Consider the following 21,728-nt stretch of genomic DNA (forward strand, 5'->3'; position numbering starts at 1 on the left):
ATTTTTATGAGGTTACAAAAGTAATTTATTCCACTTTCTGACCAGTTCCGATTAAGCAATTAAAACGTTTCATTAGGAAGTAATCTGTATTCTTCCTGTTACTTCATATATCTCCTTACAACAAGCAATTCGATTAAGACGCAGCCACAGCAACGATCTTTAATTGGAAAATCGTACTAAACAAGGAATTCTAAGGGGTACAAGCAACTTTAACGATAGAGATGATCGGCCTGCAAGTTGGAAGCAATTTCGGACTCCCACTTGTCGCCGTTGCAGAGCAGCTTCTCCTTGTTGTAGAGCAGCTCCTCGTGTGTCTCCGTGGAGAATTCGAAGTTGGGTCCTTCAACAATGGCATCAACGGGACAAGCCTCCTGCAGAGGATAAATAAACGCCATTAGTGAACAGGAACTAATTAGTGCAGCCAATCACTTCCTCACCTGACAGAATCCACAGTAGATACACTTGGTCATGTCGATATCATAGCGCGTGGTGCGTCTGCTGCCATCGGCGCGCTCCTCAGCTTCGATGGTAATTGCCTGGGCGGGACAGATGGCTTCGCACAGCTTGCATGCGATGCAACGCTCCTCTCCACTGGGATAACGTCGTAGGGCATGTTCGCCGCGGAATCTTGGGCTCAGAGGTCCCTTTTCAAATGGATAGTTGATGGTAGCCGGCTCCTTGAAGATGTGCGCCAGGGTGACAGCGAATCCACGGAAGAGTTCACCAAAGAACATAGTGGAGGCAGCACGATCTGTAATGTCGGCAAACTCCATACTCAGCTCCTTGTTGTTTACATATACATATCCCTTGGGAACCTCGACAATGTCTTTAGGTTCTGTTCGCTGGGCCAGCAGACGGGCTCCTTGGCTCCCAAACATGCGCTGACCTGTAGGAAAGTCATTTTTAAATTAAATTGAAACGGTCTAAGCAATAAGAATCCTGAATTGAGCTCATTTAGTCCTTTGTTTTGCTATGACATAAGCTTACATAACCTCACAGAGACAAAGATTTCCTGGGAAAGTTTAAGTTTTTCGCGTATCGCGAGGTGAGGGTATTGTTTGCCACCTACCATTGCGCGACGCGGTGAAAATTCGCATTGTTAGCGACATGTTTGCGGCCAAAAATAAACTAAAATCGCCAAAAAGTTGTTTTGCTATTGAATTTGTCAGAACCAAATTAGAGCTGGCCAAGGTTCGATAGTCCGTATATTCGATATTCTCAATCTTTTAAAAATAAAGTTTGATAACATTATTTCTGGCAGTTTATGCATATAATAACATGTTTATATCTAATAATTGATAATAATTAATAAATATGGATATCCTTTAATAATAAAAATAAATCATTACATTTTTATTACTACTATATGAATACCATTAATGTAAAGCTTCTTGCACCAACATCGATTACAACCAAATCATAATTAAAAATATTTTTCGACTTTACCACCTTTGAGGCCAAAAGTCCCACCACTACAATTTACCGTTTCAGTTCGGAAACGACGCGGGTTGTAAAAGTTTGCTATACATATTCCTAAAGAAATTAAAATAAAATATGGATCAGGAGGTGATGGATTTCTTCGATTTCTCTAAAGAATTTAAGCGCGAGGTTGCTCCGCAGGGTTCTATTAGTAATCCTAACAAGAAAGCAGTGGAATCTACTGAATCGAAAGCGGTAAAGCGTGATGTGATCGGTACTGAATATGTTCATAAAATCGTGGCCAAGGAAAAGCATCGTCTCAATAGGGTAAGAAATTAAAGTGTGTATCAGCACTTTTGTTTGTTTACTTGTAATATGATGCAGACTCTGCGCGACGAATGCCCTGAAAGTAAAAGAAATCGTAGCAATGACGACTTGGATTCGGACGATGAGGGAGAAGAGTTCAATATCCGACCGGATGAGGAGTATTACAAAAAGTACACGTTTAATCTGAATCGCGACAAAAATCTTCCGATTTATGCAAAACGGGAGGAGATTTTGGCGGCCGTCAAAGCTCATCCTGTCGTTATCCTTAAAGGCGAAACAGGATGCGGAAAAACTACGCAGGTAAGTGTTGCCACACCGTCAATTTTCCAACCGGCAGTTATATACAGCTAAAAAGGATAAAATCTTCATAGTAGTGCAATTAAAACCCTGTTAATTTCGTTATTTTTATTCAAACAATATTTCAATTTAATAAATCAAAATTGATTTAAGTTATGGGAGTTAACTAAGTTCCAACATATGTCCTTGAACCTCCTCCTTTGTGACTTCGTTTTCCTCCGCCTCATCTTCCTCGTCGTCACTGCAATCATAGGCATTGTCATACTCTCTTTGTACATCATCTGGTAACTTCTGTTTGAATACTGTGGCTGACGACATCCTCCTTTGATACGCCTCATTGACCTCCAGCTCCACTTCCAGTTCTTCCGGCTGGTGCTGAGGCTCCCTTGTCTCAACGCCGTACATAGCCTTATTTCGTACCCTTTGACGCACCTCTAACTGATTGCTTGCGGAAGTGGTTGGTCGTTCATCTGCAGTAGCTCCAAGTAAACTTTGTATTTCGGCAAAGACTGTACGGAGTTGACTAAAAATTTGTGTGGGCGGCAGAGCCAGCTCCTGACCAGCAAGTTTTTCCTTTTGTGCATTATAAGCGGACTCCAGATCACACAGAGGCTGACCGGCCTGGTCTAGTTCTCGCAGACCTTCCAGTTCGTAGGTTAGACTAACGTTATTGGAACGCTGTTGCTTTTGCATCAAGGCACTCTGCCTTTGTCTGTTGGCACCTGCAATTACCTCTAGACGGTCGTAGTCCACCAAGTTGTCCAATCCTTGGCAATAGTCTAGCGCTGTGTAGCGAAAAGCCTGCTCTTGGACGAGACGCCACAACATGTAGGCCACTTGCTGGGTATCCTTCTTTTCTGGACTTTCCTTGCGCAACTGCAGTGCATAGTCGGTGAGTTCCTGCCATGTGCGCGGTGAGACTTCGATCTTAACGAAGTTACGGGTAGGCTGTTTATAGTAAATCACATAAAGTAGATAGAATCCTCCAATTCTTTGGGAACGGGATGCTGCGAAAAGGTCTCCAGTGGTGCGACGGGAGCAAGACAACCGCTTGGCCACATGTAGGGCTGCCAGTGTGGTGGCTATAACCTCGATGTGGTTTGTCTGGGCAGTGAAGAGATGCTGCAGTTGCATTTCCCGCCAGCAATTGCAAAACACCTCGAACTCGCAGTTTTCGCCATCTTTTACCAATCGCTGGAATCGTTGCACCAGCTCCCAGCAATCGTCGTATATATTTAATTCCATTGTCGGTCTAACTTACTTAAAATATATCTGCGCATTCCAAAACAGATCAAAGCAGGTCTCAAAATGTAAACAATCAGATTCGCCGGTTGGCGGATTTCACAGCACTATTAAGAAACTATCGATAACAGTTAGTGTCGATATTGTTTTCTTTAATATCGAAAGCTTTTTAAAAAGACGCGGGAACCGGTTATTTTTAATAGTATGACTTTTATTAATACATTTCAAAGCTTAGTAAAAAAAACAAAAATATAGATTGAAGACTATCTATAGCAATAAAAACTATATAAGGAAAATATAGAAAATATAAATTATAAAATATATAAGAATGAAAGAAAATGTATATTTTTTCGTCTACTAGGTACCCCAATATATTTTGGACGAGGCCGTTAAGAGCGGCCAATACTGCAACATTGTGGTAACTCAGCCTCGACGCATAGCTGCCATATCCATGGCTAATAGGGTGTGTCAGGAACGCCAATGGCAGCCGGACACTGTATGCAGCTACCAGGTGGGACTGCACCGCCCAGCAACTCTGGAGGACACTCGGCTTCTTTACTGCACTACCGGAGTCTTGCTCAACAATCTGATACATAACAAGACGCTAACCCACTACACTCACATTGTGCTGGACGAAGTGCACGAAAGGGATCAGGACATGGACTTTCTGCTTATCGTTGTCAGGCGTCTGTTAGCCACAAACTCGCGCCATGTAAAGATTATCCTAATGTCGGCCACGATCGATGCCAAGGAACTATGTGATTATTTTACCACCAAGAACTCTATTCCACCGGTGATCGCCGCCAGTTATGGACGTAAATACTCAATCGAGAAGTTTTACCGTGACCACTTGGGCAGTATTATGTGGAAACAAGAAGATGAAGATCAGTATATTCCACGCATCACAGACGAAGGCTACAGGGCAGCAGTAAAAATCCTACTTGTTATTGATAATATGGAACGAGAGTGTGCAAATCAGTCGCAACAGAGCTACGACGAAGCTAAGCGCCATGGAGCTGTTCTCGTCTTTCTGCCCGGTGTCTTCGAGATTGACAACATGGAAGAACACATTACTTCTATATTGCAAAATGAGTAAGCTAAATTTGTTTTTTATTTAATGTGAGATTTGAATCCTGTCAAGGACTATTTATGGAATTCTTTCGCGTGTTGATATCTTGATTTATCGTCCCATTCCAGCCAGAACATTAAGGTTTTCGTTGTGCGCTGCTTTTCCCTGATGACCCCGGAGAATCAACGGGATGTGTTCCGGTCTCCGCCTAACGGTTTTAGAAAGATCATTCTGACGACTAACATAGCAGAGAGCTCCATCACCGTGCCAGATGTGTCCTATGTTATTGATTTCTGTCTTACCAAAGTACTGATCACCGATACAGCCACCAACTTCAGTTCTTTACGTTTATCCTGGGCCTCTAGAGCTAATTGCCGCCAGCGAGCTGGACGCGTTGGACGCCTTCGAAGTGGACGTGTCTATCGGATGGTTAATAAATCATTTTATCAGAGGGTTATGTCAGAGTTTGGAGTACCAGAAATGTTGCGTCAGCCCTTGCATATGTCGGTGCTCAGGGCTAAAGAGCTTGAAATGGACTCACCAGTTGATCTATTGGCTCTGGCTCTTTCGCCTCCAAATCTCGAAGACATACAAAATACAATTCTGCTATTAAAGGAGGTAGGTGCATTGTTCCCAACTGTCGATGGCGTCTACAACGTATTGGATGGCGACATAACCTACTGGGGCACCATCATGTCTCGGTTACCGTTGGACACATATCTGTCCCGTTTCATTATATTGGGTTATGTATTTAACTTACTAGAAGAAGTAATTATCATAGGTGAGTGTCAAAGAAGGGATGAGGCTCCTTTAACTTAAATAAGTTTCTGTAGCTGCCGGCTTATCTATGCGTGGCTTATATGTGAACGAATGTGGTAGGCAGAAAGGATCAGACTCATTCTGGATGCACTACATATTTGCCGATGGATCGGGCTCTGACTTGTTGGCCATTTGGCGCGTTTATCTCGTAAGTGTTTGGATCCAATACTGAAAACTTCAATTATAAATAACCTTTTATGTCAGACATATTTGAACATGGTGGAAGATGGCCAAGTGCAGGAATCTGCTATACGCTGGGCGAAGCGTTTCCACGTCTCCTTGAGATCGCTTAAGGAAATGCATCTGCTTGTGCAAGAGCTACGGGTACGATGCAAAAAACTAGGACTGATGCCATTTTCAATTGATCCTAGCCAGAAGTTGAGTGATAATCAAAAAGTTATCATCCTCAAGGTGATTATCGCTGGTGCTTTCTACCCAAATTATTTCATGCGATCAAAAGGATCGAATGAAGAACCAGGTCGCGATATGTACCAAGTAATATCTGGACACGATCCCTGCCGTACTGTATACTTCACCAACTTCAAACCCGGCTATATGGGCGAACTGTACACTAGGCAAATCAAGGATCTATTTAGCGAGGCCAAGATCTCATCGGAAAACATCGATGTTACCTTTCAACACGGTTCTCAGAAAGTTTTCGTCACATTCAAGGATGATGATTGCAATACGAACATTTCCAGTTTTATAAATGTCTCGGGTAGGATCAAAAGTGAAGTCTACAAAGCGGTCAGAATGAGACTAGATCGCATGCAACGTCCAATACGAATAATGGAGTGAGCTCTTTACACTTTTATGATTCCAACTACCAATTAAGGCTTTCATTTTACTAATTTCAGACAGAATAAGTTTTTTGACTACGTAAAACAGCAAAAGATTGGAGATATAATAGATGGTTGTTGGATCCCACCCGCCAGGACCTTAAACGTTGAGCTCCTCGCTTTACCATCTGTCTATGACAAGACTATTACGGGGTTGATAACTTGCGTATGTTGGTTAGACCGCAAACTCTATATGTTTTTTATAATTGTTCTTACCATTTACAGATTGTTAACTGTGGCAAGTTTTATTTCCAGCCTCAATCTTTCGCCGAGTGCATACGCAATATGTCAGAAATTTTTAATGTTCCTCAACATCTGCGAAGACGAGTTTTTAACGCAGAAGTCATAGGGAAGGGCATGATGCTTTTGGCCAAGCGGAATAATCATTTTCAGCGTGCCACAGTGATCCGACCCGAAAACCAGAACAGTCGAAAATCCAGATTTTATGTTCGTTATATTGACTACGGAGACATTGCCGTGCTTCCCATGGAACTGTTGCGTTTGATGCCGGAAGAGCTGTTCGGGCAGTTCTTCGATCTGCCACCACGTGTGTTCGAGTGCAGGCTGGCTCTTGTTCAGCCCTCCATAGTAGTCAGCACCAATAACCGTTGGCATGCCGCGGCTAATGATATGCTTAACTCGATGGCAAATTTAGGCCGCATTGATATAGATGTGTATTCGCTGTTAAATAATGTGGCAGCTGTTTTCATTCGCACGAGTGAGGGCTTACTTAACGACAAGCTCGTAGAGCTGAAGCTGGCTCGTCGGGCAGATGAAGATTTTATGTCTCGACAGGATCATGACTTTCGGCTGCGCAAACAAGAATCTGCTCGCTACTCAACCTCAGCCGAGCGTCAGCAAGTCAATGAGGAATATCTGCGGTCCTGTCAACTACCCCAAGATCTAGATCTGCCACCGCCGCCACTGGATAAATGCAACACTATCGTTATGTTGAAGGGACCCTACAGTCCTTTAGAGTCTGCCATGCATTCCACCACTCGTGTAGGCTTGTTGAAATCAGTAAAAATAGATAGTGCTTCTGTAAATGCTGTTCTCCTGGACGCAGATCCACAAGATCATCATGATCAGATGATTGTGGCCCATGCTACCGTGGAGAGTCCCGATGGTCATATCCTGAATGCTCGTGGAACTACTCTAATGCCCAACATACACGGATTTGGTGCACTTATGGTAATGCTATTCTGTCCCACAATGCAACTCAAATGCAATAAATATGGCTCCAAGTATGTGTCTATATTGGCGGGTCTGGGTTTTGACCCTGAAACCAATGAGTCTTATTTTGAAGAGCACGATATGGTAATTAATTTGGACGTCAACATTCTCGAAGATGATGTGATTTTGGTAAGGACTCTTTATTAAAGGAATTTATATTTAATTTTGCTTCAACAATTGTATTTTAGATCAATCAAATGCGCTATTTGATAGATAGGTTCTTTTTCAACTTTAAAGACGAGAACTCTCCAGCGGTTAGTGCTAATGAACGTGTTTCTATTTATACACAGCTGATCAGCTTGACTATTTGGTAAGTAAACTGCAACTATAGATAAACTAGACTAAAATAACTTTAAAATCTTCCTTAAAGGCTATTGAGCAAGGATCGCAGCTATATCGAACAAAATGCGAGCAACTCCGATTACGTATGGGAAAAAAGCGATATGTTGTCAAAGCAGCCAGAGCCTTTCGGCAAGAGGGCCATATTCCCAATGCACACTGTTCCTGAGCTTGTAGAGGAGGATTTTGATCAATTGATGCAATTAGTGGAGAACTGCAAGAAGTTGTACGAATGGCGTACTTTGTAAGATTCCAAATCTATTTAGAAGATCAAATTTTGAATTTCATTTATAATTCCAGTGAAGGCACTTTAATTCCGATGACTTGTAAGCTGTGCAACCAATTGTTGGAATCAGTTTCTCAACTTCGTATGCATTTGCTCACTCAACAGCATCGCGATCGTGAAAAACAAATTGACTATCAGAAGAAACATAATCATAATATAATATAATATTGACGAGAGTAATGTTGTTGTATTAACACTCAAAAAGAATAACTTACAAAAAGGTCACAAATCAAATTTTATTAAATACTATTTCATGTAGCATTTCTTTAATGTTTGCTTCTGTGACCAAATTAAAAACACTGTATCGACCCATTTTTCTGTAATTTTAAATGATCTCATTTCTTATAATTACACTTTGTAACCTGTTAATTATAACTTTTCTTAACTTCTATATCGTTATATTATTAAATATAAGGATATGAACTCCACTCGATGTATAGGACAAAAAATAAGGTAAATATTCCATCTTAATACCAAGCAAAAACTATTGAACTTAAATAGGTAAAAACCCAAGCCCTGGGATTTGCATGTTCTCTCATTGCTGGGCTCTTTTTTTATTTTAGAATAAACTCACATATTAAATTTAAGCAACTACTATATCGGAGGATTTCTGCAGTGGAACAGGTGTGGTCGGATTGCTCGACTCCAGCTCGCATATCGTATAGTTCTGCATGGTATTGAGGGGCTTGCTGCACAGCCCACACATCTGGTGCTTATAAACGCCGTATATCTCAAAGTTCATAATGTTATACAGATCAAACTGGATGGTCGAAGCCAACTGTTTGCATTCCACGATCAAAATGTTTTGCTCGTTCAGCTCCACGCTGAAAATGGAATGGTTAAAACAATTTTATGTTACACAGCCTTCAGCTTACTTACCGAAAGTCGTAGTCACTAGTCTCGGGAGGCCACTGGTAAGGTTTTTGACGCACATCATGCGGCGTTTGGTCCTGGTTGAGATAAATAATCACAGGCTCATCCGAAGGATGACTGCTATTGTCCGTGCGGGCATTAAAATTAAAGTAGCTCGGACCGATGTGGACGCGTAGTCCGTAGTTGCTGTTCGGTTGCTGGGCTGGGGATGGCGTAACAAAGATGGCCATCTTAGGCAACGGCGAACAGTCTGCCACCAGCAGGGTAAGGCAATCAGCACGCACCGCAATCTCTCTGAGTTTGATTAGATAATCATCGAAGGTATTCACTATGCCATTAATTACCGAGCAGGAACGTTTAAGTCCTGAATCGTAGGTGAGTTCGTGGGAGGCATCGAACTTGGAGTCCAGCTTGTACAAAAACGGGATCTGGTGGAAACGCCACTTAACCCCATTAACTTCCACTGCCAACCTGAATTGGTCTTGCGGCGTATGCATGGATATATTGATCTCCTGACTCATATGCAGACTATCAACTTTATCTGCGGATAATGCGGAGACCAGGTGGTCAAGACGATTTGACCATAGCTCAAACCAGGCGGGCATCTAAAAAATATAATGGTGAGTTGATTGGCTATTAAAATAAGTTATATATATAAAATTCTTACATTATTAAATTTCAGGTCCATGTCATATTGCGTGATCGAGGTGAAGTTCTCAAAGTTGCTGCGCTTGCAATACTTGGACGTGGGGATAGGTGAGAACTTGAGTACTTCCTTGGGGCAGAAGTCAGTGTCCGTCAGTGAGATCCTGTCGGAACGCAGGAAGGCACGAGCGTGCTCCGATGGCTGCAATGAGGAAAATGTTAGATTTCCACGAAATCCACTTGGTTTCCCGTCTCAGCATTTATACTTACACCAGCTCTAGCTGCAAACTGCACCGTGGAACCCTTCTCCGGGCACTCACTCTCCTCCGAAGCCAGTCCGAACAACACATTGCCATTCAGGGTGTGAGGTCGTTTGGTGAACACCAGTGGTTCATAGGTCAACTTAGTGCAGGCCTAAGGAAATAATGCTAATGAGTTGCAACGTACAGTATCGGTAATAGTGGTAAGTACAATTATATATTTTACAATTTTTTGTTGAATTAAGTTTAATATTATGATTTTGTGCGCTAGGAACTATTTAGAATAACTTTTAAAATCGGAACTTTAAAAACTAGTTTATGGATATAGAAAAAATGTTTAGTTTAAATTTAAATTTAAAATTTAATTTAAACCATACATGAAAGTCAAAGTACTAATTTCATTTATTTTCTACCAAGACCTGACTGGTTTTGTATATAACGATGAACCTGACAAGTCAACAGACGACTTGAGTCTTGGTACGAGTCAAGTGCTCTCATTGAGCGGCAGGCGTGACACCCTGTAAGCTTTATCTAGTTACACCGTTGTCCACCAGCGTAGAGCCAAGACATTGTGTGTTCAGCTGTTCAGTGGAGGCTCCAGCCGTGTGGAATGGGACAAATTACCATGACGAAACAGTAGACAACAGAGCCACAACAACTGCGGCAACGATTAGCGGGCTAACACACATCCTGACTGACTGTACCACCCACTTTTTTCCCTTCCGTCTGTGCCTGCGTACCACTTTATTACACAGACCGAAATGAAACGAAAGCCATCCACCCACTCCTAACCATCCAACCAACCAACCACTCGAGCAGTTGCCGCAATTGTTGGCCCACATTCGTTGGTTGTTTGCGTCTCGGAATCGAGACGGAGAACCGAGCCTGGCAAGCGGACTAGTGGCAGGCAGGCCTGGCGGCATAAGTCGCCTCGTTTGATCAATACGACTCTGAGGGAGCTCAGTAGAAGGCAGCCAGTTACGCTACTGTTCGGACGAATTTCTCCTGTCGTCAATTTTTGGGAACAAAAATTCAATTTTTCTTTTATTTTGTAAGAACGCGCTAAAAATCAGATAAATCGATTAATCATTTTCGGTCCTGCCATCGAGAGCATTTACTTTGCGTTACGTTTATAAATTTATGTTTGCTTGAATCTCGCTCGGACAAATTGCAAAATGACTTCGGTAAGTGGTGAATGAATTCCAAATTCGATTGGTTCAAAAGGGATATTCTGGTTTTGCCCCAGATCGAATCGAAACGAGTGCAATATCGAAAGTATTTGGAGCGTGCCGGGGTCATCGATGCCCTAAGCAAGGCACTGATCAAACTGTACGAAGAGCAGAACAAACCAGAGGACGCCATTCGCTTTGTGCGCAAGTTCATGTGCGAGAGTTGCCCGGATGATGCCCAGTACGATGTAATGAAAAACGATCTTGAGGAGGCCAAGACGCACATCTCCAAATTGGAGCAGGAACTTGAACGACTACGCGGTCAAATGTAAGTTTTTGGGAAATTTAGAAATTTAAGTGAAAATCATTAAAAAAGTTTACTTTTTAATCGAACAGCAAAAAGTCACCGGAGGAGTATCAAGAGCTTACTGTTGAAGGCTACAAATCCCTCATTGATGATGAGGAGAATGTCAACTCACTGCTTCGCAAATACCTCACGCCTGAGTTGTTGGAAGAGTACATGCTGGTCACTACTCCGGCACCAGTGGACGCATATCTATACGATTGCGCAGTTGCTGGATTTCAGCATCACGATAAGCCGGTCGGCATCTATGCTGCGGATGCAGACAGCTACGATGTCTTTAACAAGCTCTTTGATCCAATCATTAAGGACTATCATGGCCAAATGGATAACGAGAGTGATGTGCTACAAAAGGATCCAGACTTTGGCAACGTTGACGAGATCGAAAACTTGGATCCGGAGCGCAAGTACATTCTGTCCGCTCGTATTAGATTGGCCCGCAATATCGAGGGTTTACCATTCTTCCCTAAACTCACCGAGAAACAGTTTATCGAAGTGGAGGAGAAGGTGCGTTCGGCAACGGAGACAATGGATGGCGAGTTGATAGGCTCTTACCTTACGATGGCGGACATCGATGCCGAAACCCAAGCAGAGATGGTGAAGCGACATATACTATTTCAACGAGGAGATGAGCAGCTGACCACAGCTGGCTGCTATCGTTTTTGGCCGACAGGTCGCGGTGTCTACCATAATCCCGCTGAGACTTTCTTAATCTGGGTGAATCGTCAGGACCACGTTCACATTATGTCTATGGCGCAGTGTGGCGATTTGGGGGATGTTTACAATCGCCTTGTGAACGGTCTATCAGAGCTGGAGAAGACCCTGACCTTTGCTCGCCATCCGCGTTACGGAAACTTAACGGCCTGCCCCACGAATTTGGGCACCAGTCTGCGAGCCTCGGTCCACGTCCGTTTGCCGCTGCTCAGCAAGGACCCTGACCGTCTTCTCGCTCTCGCCGAAGAGCTTCAGCTGCAGGTACGCAGCACCGATGGTGGCGAACTTTCCACTGTGGAAGATGGTGTCATGGACATTTCCAATAAGCGGAAGCTTGGATTCACAGAGTTCGAGCTGGTCAAAACACTGCAGGATGGCGTTGTGGCTTTAATCAATGCCGAGGAAGAACTCGAAATAGCCGGACAGGAGGGTTAGAAACGAAACACCGAAATACCGAATTTTGACAGTCCAAATAGCAATTCATTTCACCATACAACAATACTCAGAAACACATACACAGACGATAAGAGAAACAGGAGCAACGTATCTTTGGTTAAATAAATTTGTCCCGTAGTCCCTGACAATCACTCACCTTCCAGTCGTCCTCGTCATCCTTTGAATTTCGCTGAATCTGGCCAGTCAACTTAAACCAGTTGGATTTAGTTGAAGCCTGTACATCCAGGGTTATGTTCCACCTGTGGAGAGCATCAACCTGTGATCCATTCGTAGCATGCGATTCGTCCACTTGGTCTGTGTGCTCCAGCGTTAGACCAATCTGCTTGCCCTTAAGGTCCGATGTTTGTAGCACATCTTCAGTACAGAAGTTCCCCTCAATCTAAGTGGAATTCGGAAATTAGTTTAAATATTATTAGGTAGATTATTTGTCTTACTCTGGTGGTCTTTTCGTTGTACATCAGCATCGTAAAGTTGCGATCGTGGCCCAGATGAATGGAGCTCAGCTGGGTGAAGCCAAATATATACATTAATGCTGTTACCACCATATTGCCGGAGAATCCACTGCAATTAAAGATATCATTAGTTAAGAGGCAAATGTAATTTGAGGCACGGAACCCACTTCTCTGTAAACTCGGACTTCAACAGCATCCCCCGGTACTTGATAAGCTCGTTAAGATTCGTGCTCATGGTGAGATGCACTCCCAAATCAGGTATTGGATAATTCAAGAGCTGAAACACATCTTTTCGACTTTCCGGCACCATGATCTCTTCAAAAGGTGCCGTTGCTGACTTGGTAATCAAACCCCTAGTCTTAGTCACCGCACGCGACTTGAAGGACAGTCCGCTGGTCAGGTTCTGGGGCCGCGAAAAGGAATAGCGCTTGCACTTGCTGTCACTCTCGTTGAGCTGCAGCTCGCTACTGAAGGGGATGTAGATCAGGAAGCCTTGCTCTCGGTTGATTTCGTGGTCCAAGTTCAGGAAAGGATTATAGCTGCGGCTGCGCACCGAGGCGTACGATGAATAGCGTGCATCGATCTCCAGGGTGTGCTTGGTTATGGGCTGATTCCGCTGCTCTGTGATATTACCACGAAGCGATGTGAGAACGGTGGTCTGCAGCAGGACATCGGAAGAGGTACCCAGCACGGTGGGCACCGTGTAGCGATTCATGAACGGCCAACGAACTGTCTGAAAGTTGATGTGGCTGTCTGTCCGGATGATCTGCTGCATTCGCTCCAGAACTACGGAAAAGTTTGAGTATACGAATTATAATTTATTGATAATAAGAAGGTACCCTACTCACTGTTGTCATATGTCAGTTGCTGGAACATCCGCTGATTGAGGTAGTAGGATAGCACTGTCTTACCCTCCATTTGGAGAATGAATTCTAGGTGCAAATCCTTTGTGTTGACGATTGGAGCCTGCAGCATGGCGAGAAGCGTTTTGATGCTCTTAAAAGTGAACGGTTCGGTGCCATTGCGCGACGTCATCTTGTTTAGGATGGTATCGGGCAACCCACGTACTTTTACATAAAGCTGGAAAAGGGTATATATTAAAAAAACAAAAATTATTTCAAATTTTATTCATGAATTTAATGTAAATATCTATTTTCTAGCAAATCCAGTCGATGTACTTACCGCCAGCTGTCCTGTGAACTTGCCTAAAGCCTCGGTGTCGAATTTAAAGAAGGCCACTACGGGCATGTCTGACTTGGGATCGCCTACAAGGAACACCTGAAGCATTGCTCCGATTCCGAACTTGGAGTCGCGGTAGTCGAAGATGTAGTTGCCGGTGACCCAGTAGCGTGACTCGGGCTTTGGAGGCAGATGGCGATGCATGTAGGATAACAGTCGGCGCCTGGAAGATGGAATATTATACTTGGATTGTCGAGGTAAGTGACGGCAATGACTTACAGGTGCTGATAGCAGGGATATGTCGTTTCCGAGATGCTCGTCACTGTCGTTCTGTAGTAGTTGATCATGTGAGGATCTGTCTCGCTCTGAATGATGCGATGGATACTGATTAAACGGGCAGCCGTGGGATTAGAAATCAATAGTAGCGTAACGGCGGCCACGCGAAGTTCAAGGCTGGCGTTTCGTGATTCGAAGATCGGCCAATAGATCTCATATATGCGTTCCGCGCGGCGATCTGCCAGTGCTAAAGTCGTCCAGGCTGCCTGGAACTTGAGGTCCTCATGCTCATTGGGATCCTGAACGATGGGCTCTAAATAGTTAGCCACGTTTCCCAGTTGCAAGTTGTTTAAACCCTGTAAATGCAACATTTTCTGGTCGAAGTCGCGGTCGGCTGTGTTGCAAAAGGCAAATTAGATGGAAAATAGTTTAAAATTTGAAGTTTTATATGAAATTTCTCGAGTTTATTAATTACAGATTAATAATGAAAGTAACTTACTTAGATAGGCATTAAAGTACTTCTGCACATACGACTCGAATCTCTCTTTGTCGATGCCTTTGGCCACATAGACGTTATGGACGAGTGTGGCAAAGCTAAGGATAGCGGCCTGCCTGACATCCGGGCGATCCGGTCCGATATTGAGGAAGTCCTCGCATCTGTCCAACAATTCCGCTGAGAGCTCGAAAATGTGGAAGGGCATGGGTATTAGCAGTTGCACAGCGATTTGCGGCTTTGTCAACTTTTGCTGCACCAAGTGGTGGGTGAGGAAAACTGAGGCTTTGGTTCCGATGCGGGGAATGATTTCGTGAAAGATGTTGCGGATAGTCTCCTGGCGATACGAAGTGCCGATGTCCACTTCCCGGTAGAGCTTTGCCAATGAGTCAAAGTTCAACTCGCTTAGAAGCTTTATCACATCGGAAAGAGTAGAGTCATAGGGTTCGGAAAATTTGAATTCCGTAGTCTCGAGGCCCTCGGCCAAACTGTCCAGAAGTGTGCCAGCCTGGGCAATCAGCGTCTCCTGCTGCTGAGGACTTCGTCCGCCAGTTGGATCGCTTGGATCCAGAAGCTGTAGTTCCAGATTAGAGGGCTCTGCTGCCATTGATGTTTCAATATCAATGGGATTATCGATTGGTGTCTCGTTCAGAAAGTTGAGCAGCAGCTCTGAGTTGATGAACTGTGCCTCTCCCGTGGACTCGAATGTATGGATCAGGGTGGTGCCCTTGGCATGGGCCTTGCTCAAAAAATATCCCGTCTCGTTGTGTGGTTTCATTCCGTAAATGGCCTCGTTGCCAATTATGACACTTTTCTGGTGATCAAATTCACATGTGTTCGGCGGCACATTGCTCCTGGTGGTGTGCACCGCCTCCGAGTATGGCCTGCAGGTTTTCACCTCCGGCGTTTTGCGGATGGAGATGTAGTTGGTCCTGTTGGACACAAAGTACTCCGTCCGACAGGTGCCGTGAATTCCCAGCTTTTACAGGAAATGAAAGTTATTAAAGTGATTTTTTATGGAAAAGGTTAATTTTTCTTATTAAATCCAGAGACCTATAAACTCACCTCATCTACGACAAAGGCGCCGTTGGACTTCATCTGGAACTGCAGTACCGAAGCGATGGCCCGCTTGAAGTTCATGCTCCAAATCGGATCACCCTCCTTGAAGACCACATGCGAGATGTCGCCATCCGGGGTGAGGGCGATCTTGAAGGGTTTGTAGGGCGGGTACATCTCCTTATTTTGCAAGAACTTCTCGCCGGAATTGTTCAACGTTACATCGTCGATGACCAGCTAAAAATAGAGAGAGAGAGGAGAGAGCACAGCTGGCGATTAGCCGGGAAAGCCCTGCAATAATGCTGAAATCTCCGATCTTTGACTAGGGTCGAGCCCAACCAAACCGGCTGATAAGTCATGACACGGTATATCCGGCAAACAGAAATTAGTCAGATCGCCTTTCATATGGCGGACACATGCTTAGATGCCTGATAAGCGAGGGCTACTCCTAGAGTTGATCTCAGTCAGAGCTGATTAACGAAGGGAGGAAGGGAATGTGTAAGCATGTGTGTATTGGCATTATCTGTGGGGGCTCAATGAAAGAAGTTCACAGCCGAGTTCAGTTTATTGTGGGCACTTTGCTTTGCTCTTCTTGACTCGCTCTGTGAAAGGTTAAATTGTCTTTAATTCATCTGCGAATTCTTCTTCGTCTGCGGCGGCTGAGAAGAAATCGCTGCAAATGGGGTATGGGGCTATAGAAAGCGACGATTGGATCGTATATATTGATAATGAAATCAATAAATTGATTTGATTTTTTCACTGATTCTCAATTGATTTATGTATGAGTCTAGCTATATATGAAAACTCGTGTATATAATGTGATTGTAAGGCATACCAGTTTTTTTTCTATAAACAAAAATATACCAAACGGAATGAAATTAATCATCGACCAGGTCGGAGAGATCAAGCAAAACATTTAGGAAATGTTTCAAATGTATTTTTTAAGATGGAACTGTTTCCAGACAACTCACCGCTGCAGCCAAGACCAGGTTACTTTGACGCTGAAGTGTGAGCTTGCCTCGCACTATCCATCCGGTGGTAGGTGGCGCCTGATTTCCTTCGTCCTGGGGCTTTGCACCCACTAGGACATTGCCCACGTACTCGTAGAGCATCTGTTTGTTAAGGCCAATGATGCTGAAGGCATGGCCGGCGTCGAAGATCAGGAAAAGATCTGCCAGATAGATAGATAAATGTGGAAATTGAACTTCAATTCAATGCATGCTTCACTGCCCCACGAGCACCATCACCCATCTTGCGCTATGTCGCATTCCCGGCGATGGGCAATAAACTCTTCAATTATCAATTAATTTTTTTTCTTATATATACTAAAAGTACATGTGTATATATAATATATAGACATATATGAATGATCGCAAAACACTTTAATCAATGTTGCTCTGCGGTTCATTTTTTGATGCGCGCTCGTCAATGAACCATTACGTCATGTTCTTATATTAGTTTCTGATATAGTTCACATTATCAACTAGGCTACTTTCTCACGTACACACTAACACGGAACACTTAAGTCGCCTCATGGCCTGCTGCTTCCTTCCGAGGTCGTGGCACTCGTTTTCTCACAGATTTTCCGACGTTTTTCCACTTCGCGCAACGGTTTGTGTGTTTTGTAATATCAGGCAATAAGTATATATATATATATATATATAATATATATATATATACTATATATTAGCGCGACTGTGTATTATCAGATATTTTTCAAAGAAGACGCCGCTATTCTTCCTTTATCGCCAACTCGGTCTAAGCCCCGGATCACAGTTTGCGTCTTCTCGGTTCGCGAACAAAACTCGGACTGAGGCTGCGATCGGGCTTGACAGCCGGATGGTTGGCCTTGCTGGAGGTTCCCTTATGATAAGCACCATTTGTTGCAAAGAGCAGCTTGGTTCTCTCTTAAAATCGGTTGAAACTACTCTTAAGGTATGTCCTATAAATAGATTTTTGCTGATATCAGAAATCAGAACCTTACACTCGCACAAATCAGCCCTCTGGTTTCAGAAATATTGAAAATACTCTCATTATGAAAATATCTTAATATTTATGATTTGGGTAATAAGCCTAAGTTACCTCAAATATATATTACTATAACTTTTGAATCTATAATATAGGATTAACAAAGCCTTTCCCAAGTATAAATAAAATAAAAGTAGTACAAATACTAGAATAGAAATACACTATGCTGCGATATTTATTTGGTACCAGACACAATCAAAATTATTACTTGCAACACACTTAAGCTGCCACGGGATTGTCTATAAAAATCTACGTTATTTATTAGTATAAGAGTAGCGTATAAGGTTACTTATAAACGAACTTAGACTTTGACGAACTGCTTATACGTATAACAATATACCACAAATCACATGGAATCAGGAATAACAAAAAATTGTTCGCGTCTCTTAAGGCTAGCGTGCTCCCCCATGAGCATGTCCTGGCCTGAAGTGGGCACCACTCGTTCCAGCACCACTTGGTCCAGCACCTCCTGTGTTACGTTTCTCTGAACCAGAATCTCCGTTATCGGAGCCTCCACCACTCTGATCGGTATCTAGATTCTTTAGCTGTTGCTGCCACATGTCCGCATAGATTCCGTCTTCTCGCAGTATGAGCTCTTCGTGCCTGCCCCGCTCCGCAATACTTCCCTGCTGCAGCACAAGGATCTCGTCCGCATGGATGACGGTGGACAGACGGTGGGCCACAATAATGGTGGTACGATTAGCGCAGACCCGAGCTAAAGCAGCTTGAATATTTCGCTCTGTGTGAGTGTCCAAAGCGGAAGTGGCTTCGTCCAGAAGGACAATGATGGGTGCCTTAAGAAGCGTTCTGGCGATGGCCACTCGCTGTTTCTCGCCTCCACTGAGTCGCAGTCCCCGCTCGCCCACCTTCGTCTCATAGCTGTCCGGGAAACTAAGGATTCTTTCGTGGATATCTGCGGCGCGAGCAGCCTCATAAACAGCTTCGTCTGAGGCACCCAACTTGGCATATTCAATGTTGTAGAAAATTGTGTTGTTGAATAGGACCGTATCCTGCGGCACCACGCCAATTGCCTTTCGCAGACTCTGTTGCTGCACAAGCTTAATATTCTGTCCGTCAATCAGGATAGCTCCAGTCTGCACATCGTAGAAGCGGAAAAGCAGCCGCATGATAGTGCTCTTGCCAGCTCCAGAGGGTCCCACAATAGCTACCGTCTTTCCTGCGGGCACAGAGAAGCTCACGTTACGTAGCACCAACTTCTCCGGTGAATAGCCAAAGGTGACATTAGAAAACTCGATACCACCGCCAGCAGTAAGGAGCGGCGAAGAGCCTGGCGCATCCACAATCTCTTCCTCCTCTCGGAGCAGATCAAACATGTTTTCCATATCCACAAAGTTCTTTTGGATGGCCCTGTAGTAGGTGCCAAACCAATTTAATGGCATGTACAGCTCCATGAGGTACGTGGAGAAGAGTACGAAGTCGCCCACAGTGAGAGTTTGATGGTGAACCACCAAGTATACACAGAGCAATGATCCGGCCAGTAATCCCAGGCACAGAATAATATTCTGGGCCGTGTTCAGCATGTTGAGGGTCAGCATGGAAAGAAACTCTTCCTTTTGGTACTTGAGAATGGCCTCCCTGTAGCAGTCCACCTCATAGTGCTCCGCTCCGTAGTACTTGACAGTCTCGAAATTCAGTAGGGAATCTACGCTACGAGCACGCTGCTCGTTGTCCGCCAGATTCATCCTCCTCTGGTATTTGGTTCGCCACTCGGTGATTGCAATGGTAGAGGCTGTAAAATAGAAGTGTAGGTTTCGATTTGAGTATTTTTTACGTATATAAACTTAAATGTTGTGGCTCTTATAGAAGTGAGTAATGAACAATCTGATTATTTTCCTTACCTATATACAGAAACATGGTGAGGAATACGATCAAGCCGAACCACCAATTGAAGGCGTATATAAAGTAAGCCACTGCAACGAGAAGATCCAGAATTGTGGGTGCAATAGAGAAGACAATGTAGTTGAGAAGGTTGTTAATGGAATCCGTTCCGCGATCCATGACACGCAGCACCTCGCCTGTTTTCCTCTGCAAGTGCCATCTCAGCGAAAGCTGGTGTAGATGCCGGAATAGTTCGATCTCAATCTCGCGAGTCGTGTACTGTTGAACACGTATCCAGAGGAAGGTGCGGAGGTTATTAAACAATCCCATGCTGCCAGTGCCGCCTCCCTGGAGGAATGACAAGGCTACATAGATCAGCACAAAGTCCCATCGGAAGAGGATTGGCGCAATGGTAAGACTGTCCACTGTGAAGACAGAAGATTAGCATTGAATTACTCAACTTAATGCCCCTGAGAACCATGACCTACCCAACTTCTTGCGATAAATCGGCAAAAACAGCTTTATGACTCGACCGGCCAGCAAAAGTATAATGCAAACGATGACGGCTATCTGCAGAACAATATTCTTTCTGGGCCATAGATACGGAAAGACGGTGCGCAGTTTACGCCAGCCATTTCTAAAAGCTGATCCTGTCTGCACATTTCCCTGCGATTCACCGGAGGAATCGTCTAGCCGTTGATGGGGATTGTATGGAGCCATGATGCCAGGTGCCTTTAGACCCAAAACAAAGATGAGCAGGGAGCACAAGAACCGGGTGACAAACAGGCCCATTTCAATTTGATCCTTGTTTCTGGATGAAGTAAAATAGTTAATATAAACTCTTTTTCTTATAGATCTCATTACTTACGTTTTCAGGTGGAACCACCAGTCCTCGTGGCGCAGATTTATGAAGGCTAGCGATTCGTTGATGAAGGCTAGTGTCCAGAAGAGTAACAGAATGAGGCCATGTCCACGGGTGGGCATCGAGGGTAGCTGGTAATACCGCTCCTTGAGTATCAAACAGATGCTGAAGGGGTAGGAGAAGCACACGATGCATGTAGACAGTATCTGGAGAAAAAAGTGAGTCAGTATTATTTTTACAAGGGAAATTATTATACTTACCATATACCCGTACACCGCACTATCGGGATAAATACGTGCGTTCATCAGGAATCGTAGTGCTGCTAAAACTGGGAGCAGTAGCAAAAGGAACAGTTGCAGGGCAAACAACCTCGATTTGGAAATTTGCGTGGGATCCGTAATCCGAGTGGCATACTTTCTGTACATCACCAGCTGGATGCAACCAAAAATCAGTAGAAATCCACCGTATACGGATGGACCCACTGTGTCCATGAAGCAATGCGAGATGCCATGCTGCGTCCATACCTCGCTGAGGGTCACGTTGGGCGGGCAGTACAACATGGTGTATTCTCCGGTTTCCTAGTTGGCGGCGGGAAAAACAATTACGGAACGATAAGCTCTGATAGAAACGTGAAAGATAAAGTGGAGCTGTGACTGAAACAGCTCGGTGAACACAATTGCTTTGTTATATGGGGCGAGCGGCACCAATTTTGCAATTATTCACCCGAATTATCAGACGCCCCCAAAGGGGATTTTTGCCACTAGGTAAGCGGTGTGCAAACTGCGATGTGTTAATTATATTAAAGTTAGATCTTTTACAGCACGGCACCAAGAAATCCGTCTTTGGAGCCATGGAAATTGCAATTCATCCAGCCCATTGGCTATGCTAAATTATGCAATGTTGAGTATGCTCAATGAGTCCATGTGGATTTCATTTCCCTCTTACCCGCTATAAAAGTCACGTTATAGAGGAAACACTGTATCAGCAACGTGCCGGATGATAACTCAATTAACGGAAAAACTGTTGTACAACTCCGGCCCACTCAATGATCAACATAAATAATCTTAGCCAAAGGGCTCAGTGTGGCTGTCTTTTGTTGGACTCAAAATACTTCTGGAGAGTGGAAAGCGGGTAAGTTTAAACTTATTTGTTTATCATAGGTATTATTGTTATCATTTGTTATTCAAATAGAAAA

General features: G+C 43.9%; 6 protein-coding genes across 6 annotated transcripts; 2 read left to right on the forward strand and 4 right to left on the reverse strand.

Moving 5' to 3' along the window:
* Positions 1-128: 128 nt before the first annotated feature.
* Positions 129-1,192, reverse strand: LOC108116499 (NADH dehydrogenase (ubiquinone) 23 kDa subunit). Its single transcript, XM_017228431.2, has 3 exons — positions 1,070-1,192; positions 438-886; positions 129-371 (listed from the first exon to the last, which is right to left on the reverse strand). The coding sequence occupies exons 1-3, from the start codon at positions 1,107-1,109 to the stop codon at positions 210-212; spliced, it is 651 nt and encodes a 216-aa protein (XP_017083920.1). The 5' UTR covers positions 1,110-1,192; the 3' UTR covers positions 129-209.
* Positions 1,193-1,499: 307 nt separating this feature from the next.
* LOC108116411 (probable ATP-dependent RNA helicase spindle-E) lies at positions 1,500-8,289 on the forward strand. Its single transcript, XM_017228295.2, has 11 exons — positions 1,500-1,746; positions 1,804-2,046; positions 3,647-4,377; positions 4,483-5,135; positions 5,188-5,321; positions 5,378-5,967; positions 6,031-6,178; positions 6,238-7,374; positions 7,434-7,555; positions 7,616-7,828; positions 7,885-8,289. The coding sequence occupies exons 1-11, from the start codon at positions 1,555-1,557 to the stop codon at positions 8,033-8,035; spliced, it is 4,314 nt and encodes a 1,437-aa protein (XP_017083784.2). The 5' UTR covers positions 1,500-1,554; the 3' UTR covers positions 8,036-8,289.
* LOC108116413 lies at positions 2,138-3,345 on the reverse strand. The gene has a single exon (XM_017228297.2). It carries the CDS (start codon positions 3,286-3,288, stop codon positions 2,206-2,208), a length of 1,083 nt encoding a protein of 360 aa, XP_017083786.1. The 5' UTR covers positions 3,289-3,345; the 3' UTR covers positions 2,138-2,205.
* A 74-nt stretch (positions 8,290-8,363) lies between the features above and the next one.
* On the reverse strand, positions 8,364-17,442 carry LOC108116410. Its single transcript, XM_017228294.2, has 14 exons — positions 17,309-17,442; positions 16,776-16,975; positions 15,814-16,041; positions 14,755-15,727; positions 14,259-14,649; positions 13,983-14,202; positions 13,649-13,880; positions 12,968-13,586; positions 12,783-12,909; positions 12,485-12,727; positions 9,659-9,802; positions 9,411-9,590; positions 8,750-9,348; positions 8,364-8,694 (listed from the first exon to the last, which is right to left on the reverse strand). Exons 1-14 carry the CDS (start codon positions 17,337-17,339, stop codon positions 8,454-8,456), a joined length of 4,428 nt encoding a protein of 1,475 aa, XP_017083783.2. The 5' UTR covers positions 17,340-17,442; the 3' UTR covers positions 8,364-8,453.
* On the forward strand, positions 10,610-12,490 carry LOC108116412 (arginine kinase). Its single transcript, XM_017228296.2, has 3 exons — positions 10,610-10,832; positions 10,895-11,145; positions 11,214-12,490. The coding sequence occupies exons 1-3, from the start codon at positions 10,824-10,826 to the stop codon at positions 12,325-12,327; spliced, it is 1,374 nt and encodes a 457-aa protein (XP_017083785.1). The 5' UTR covers positions 10,610-10,823; the 3' UTR covers positions 12,328-12,490.
* Positions 17,443-17,975: 533 nt separating the features above from the next.
* On the reverse strand, positions 17,976-21,617 carry LOC108116487 (ATP-binding cassette sub-family B member 6, mitochondrial). The gene is made up of 6 exons (XM_017228419.2): positions 21,479-21,617; positions 20,794-21,111; positions 20,540-20,739; positions 20,160-20,482; positions 19,692-20,096; positions 17,976-19,582 (listed from the first exon to the last, which is right to left on the reverse strand). The coding sequence occupies exons 2-6, from the start codon at positions 21,091-21,093 to the stop codon at positions 18,225-18,227; spliced, it is 2,586 nt and encodes an 861-aa protein (XP_017083908.1). The 5' UTR covers positions 21,094-21,111; positions 21,479-21,617; the 3' UTR covers positions 17,976-18,224.
* Positions 21,618-21,728: the final 111 nt, after the last annotated feature.

The sequence above is a fragment of the Drosophila eugracilis genome, unplaced genomic scaffold (genome assembly GCF_018153835.1).
Source record: "Drosophila eugracilis isolate 14026-0451.02 unplaced genomic scaffold, ASM1815383v1 contig_367, whole genome shotgun sequence".
NCBI classification, from domain to species: Eukaryota; Metazoa; Arthropoda; class Insecta; order Diptera; family Drosophilidae; genus Drosophila; species Drosophila eugracilis.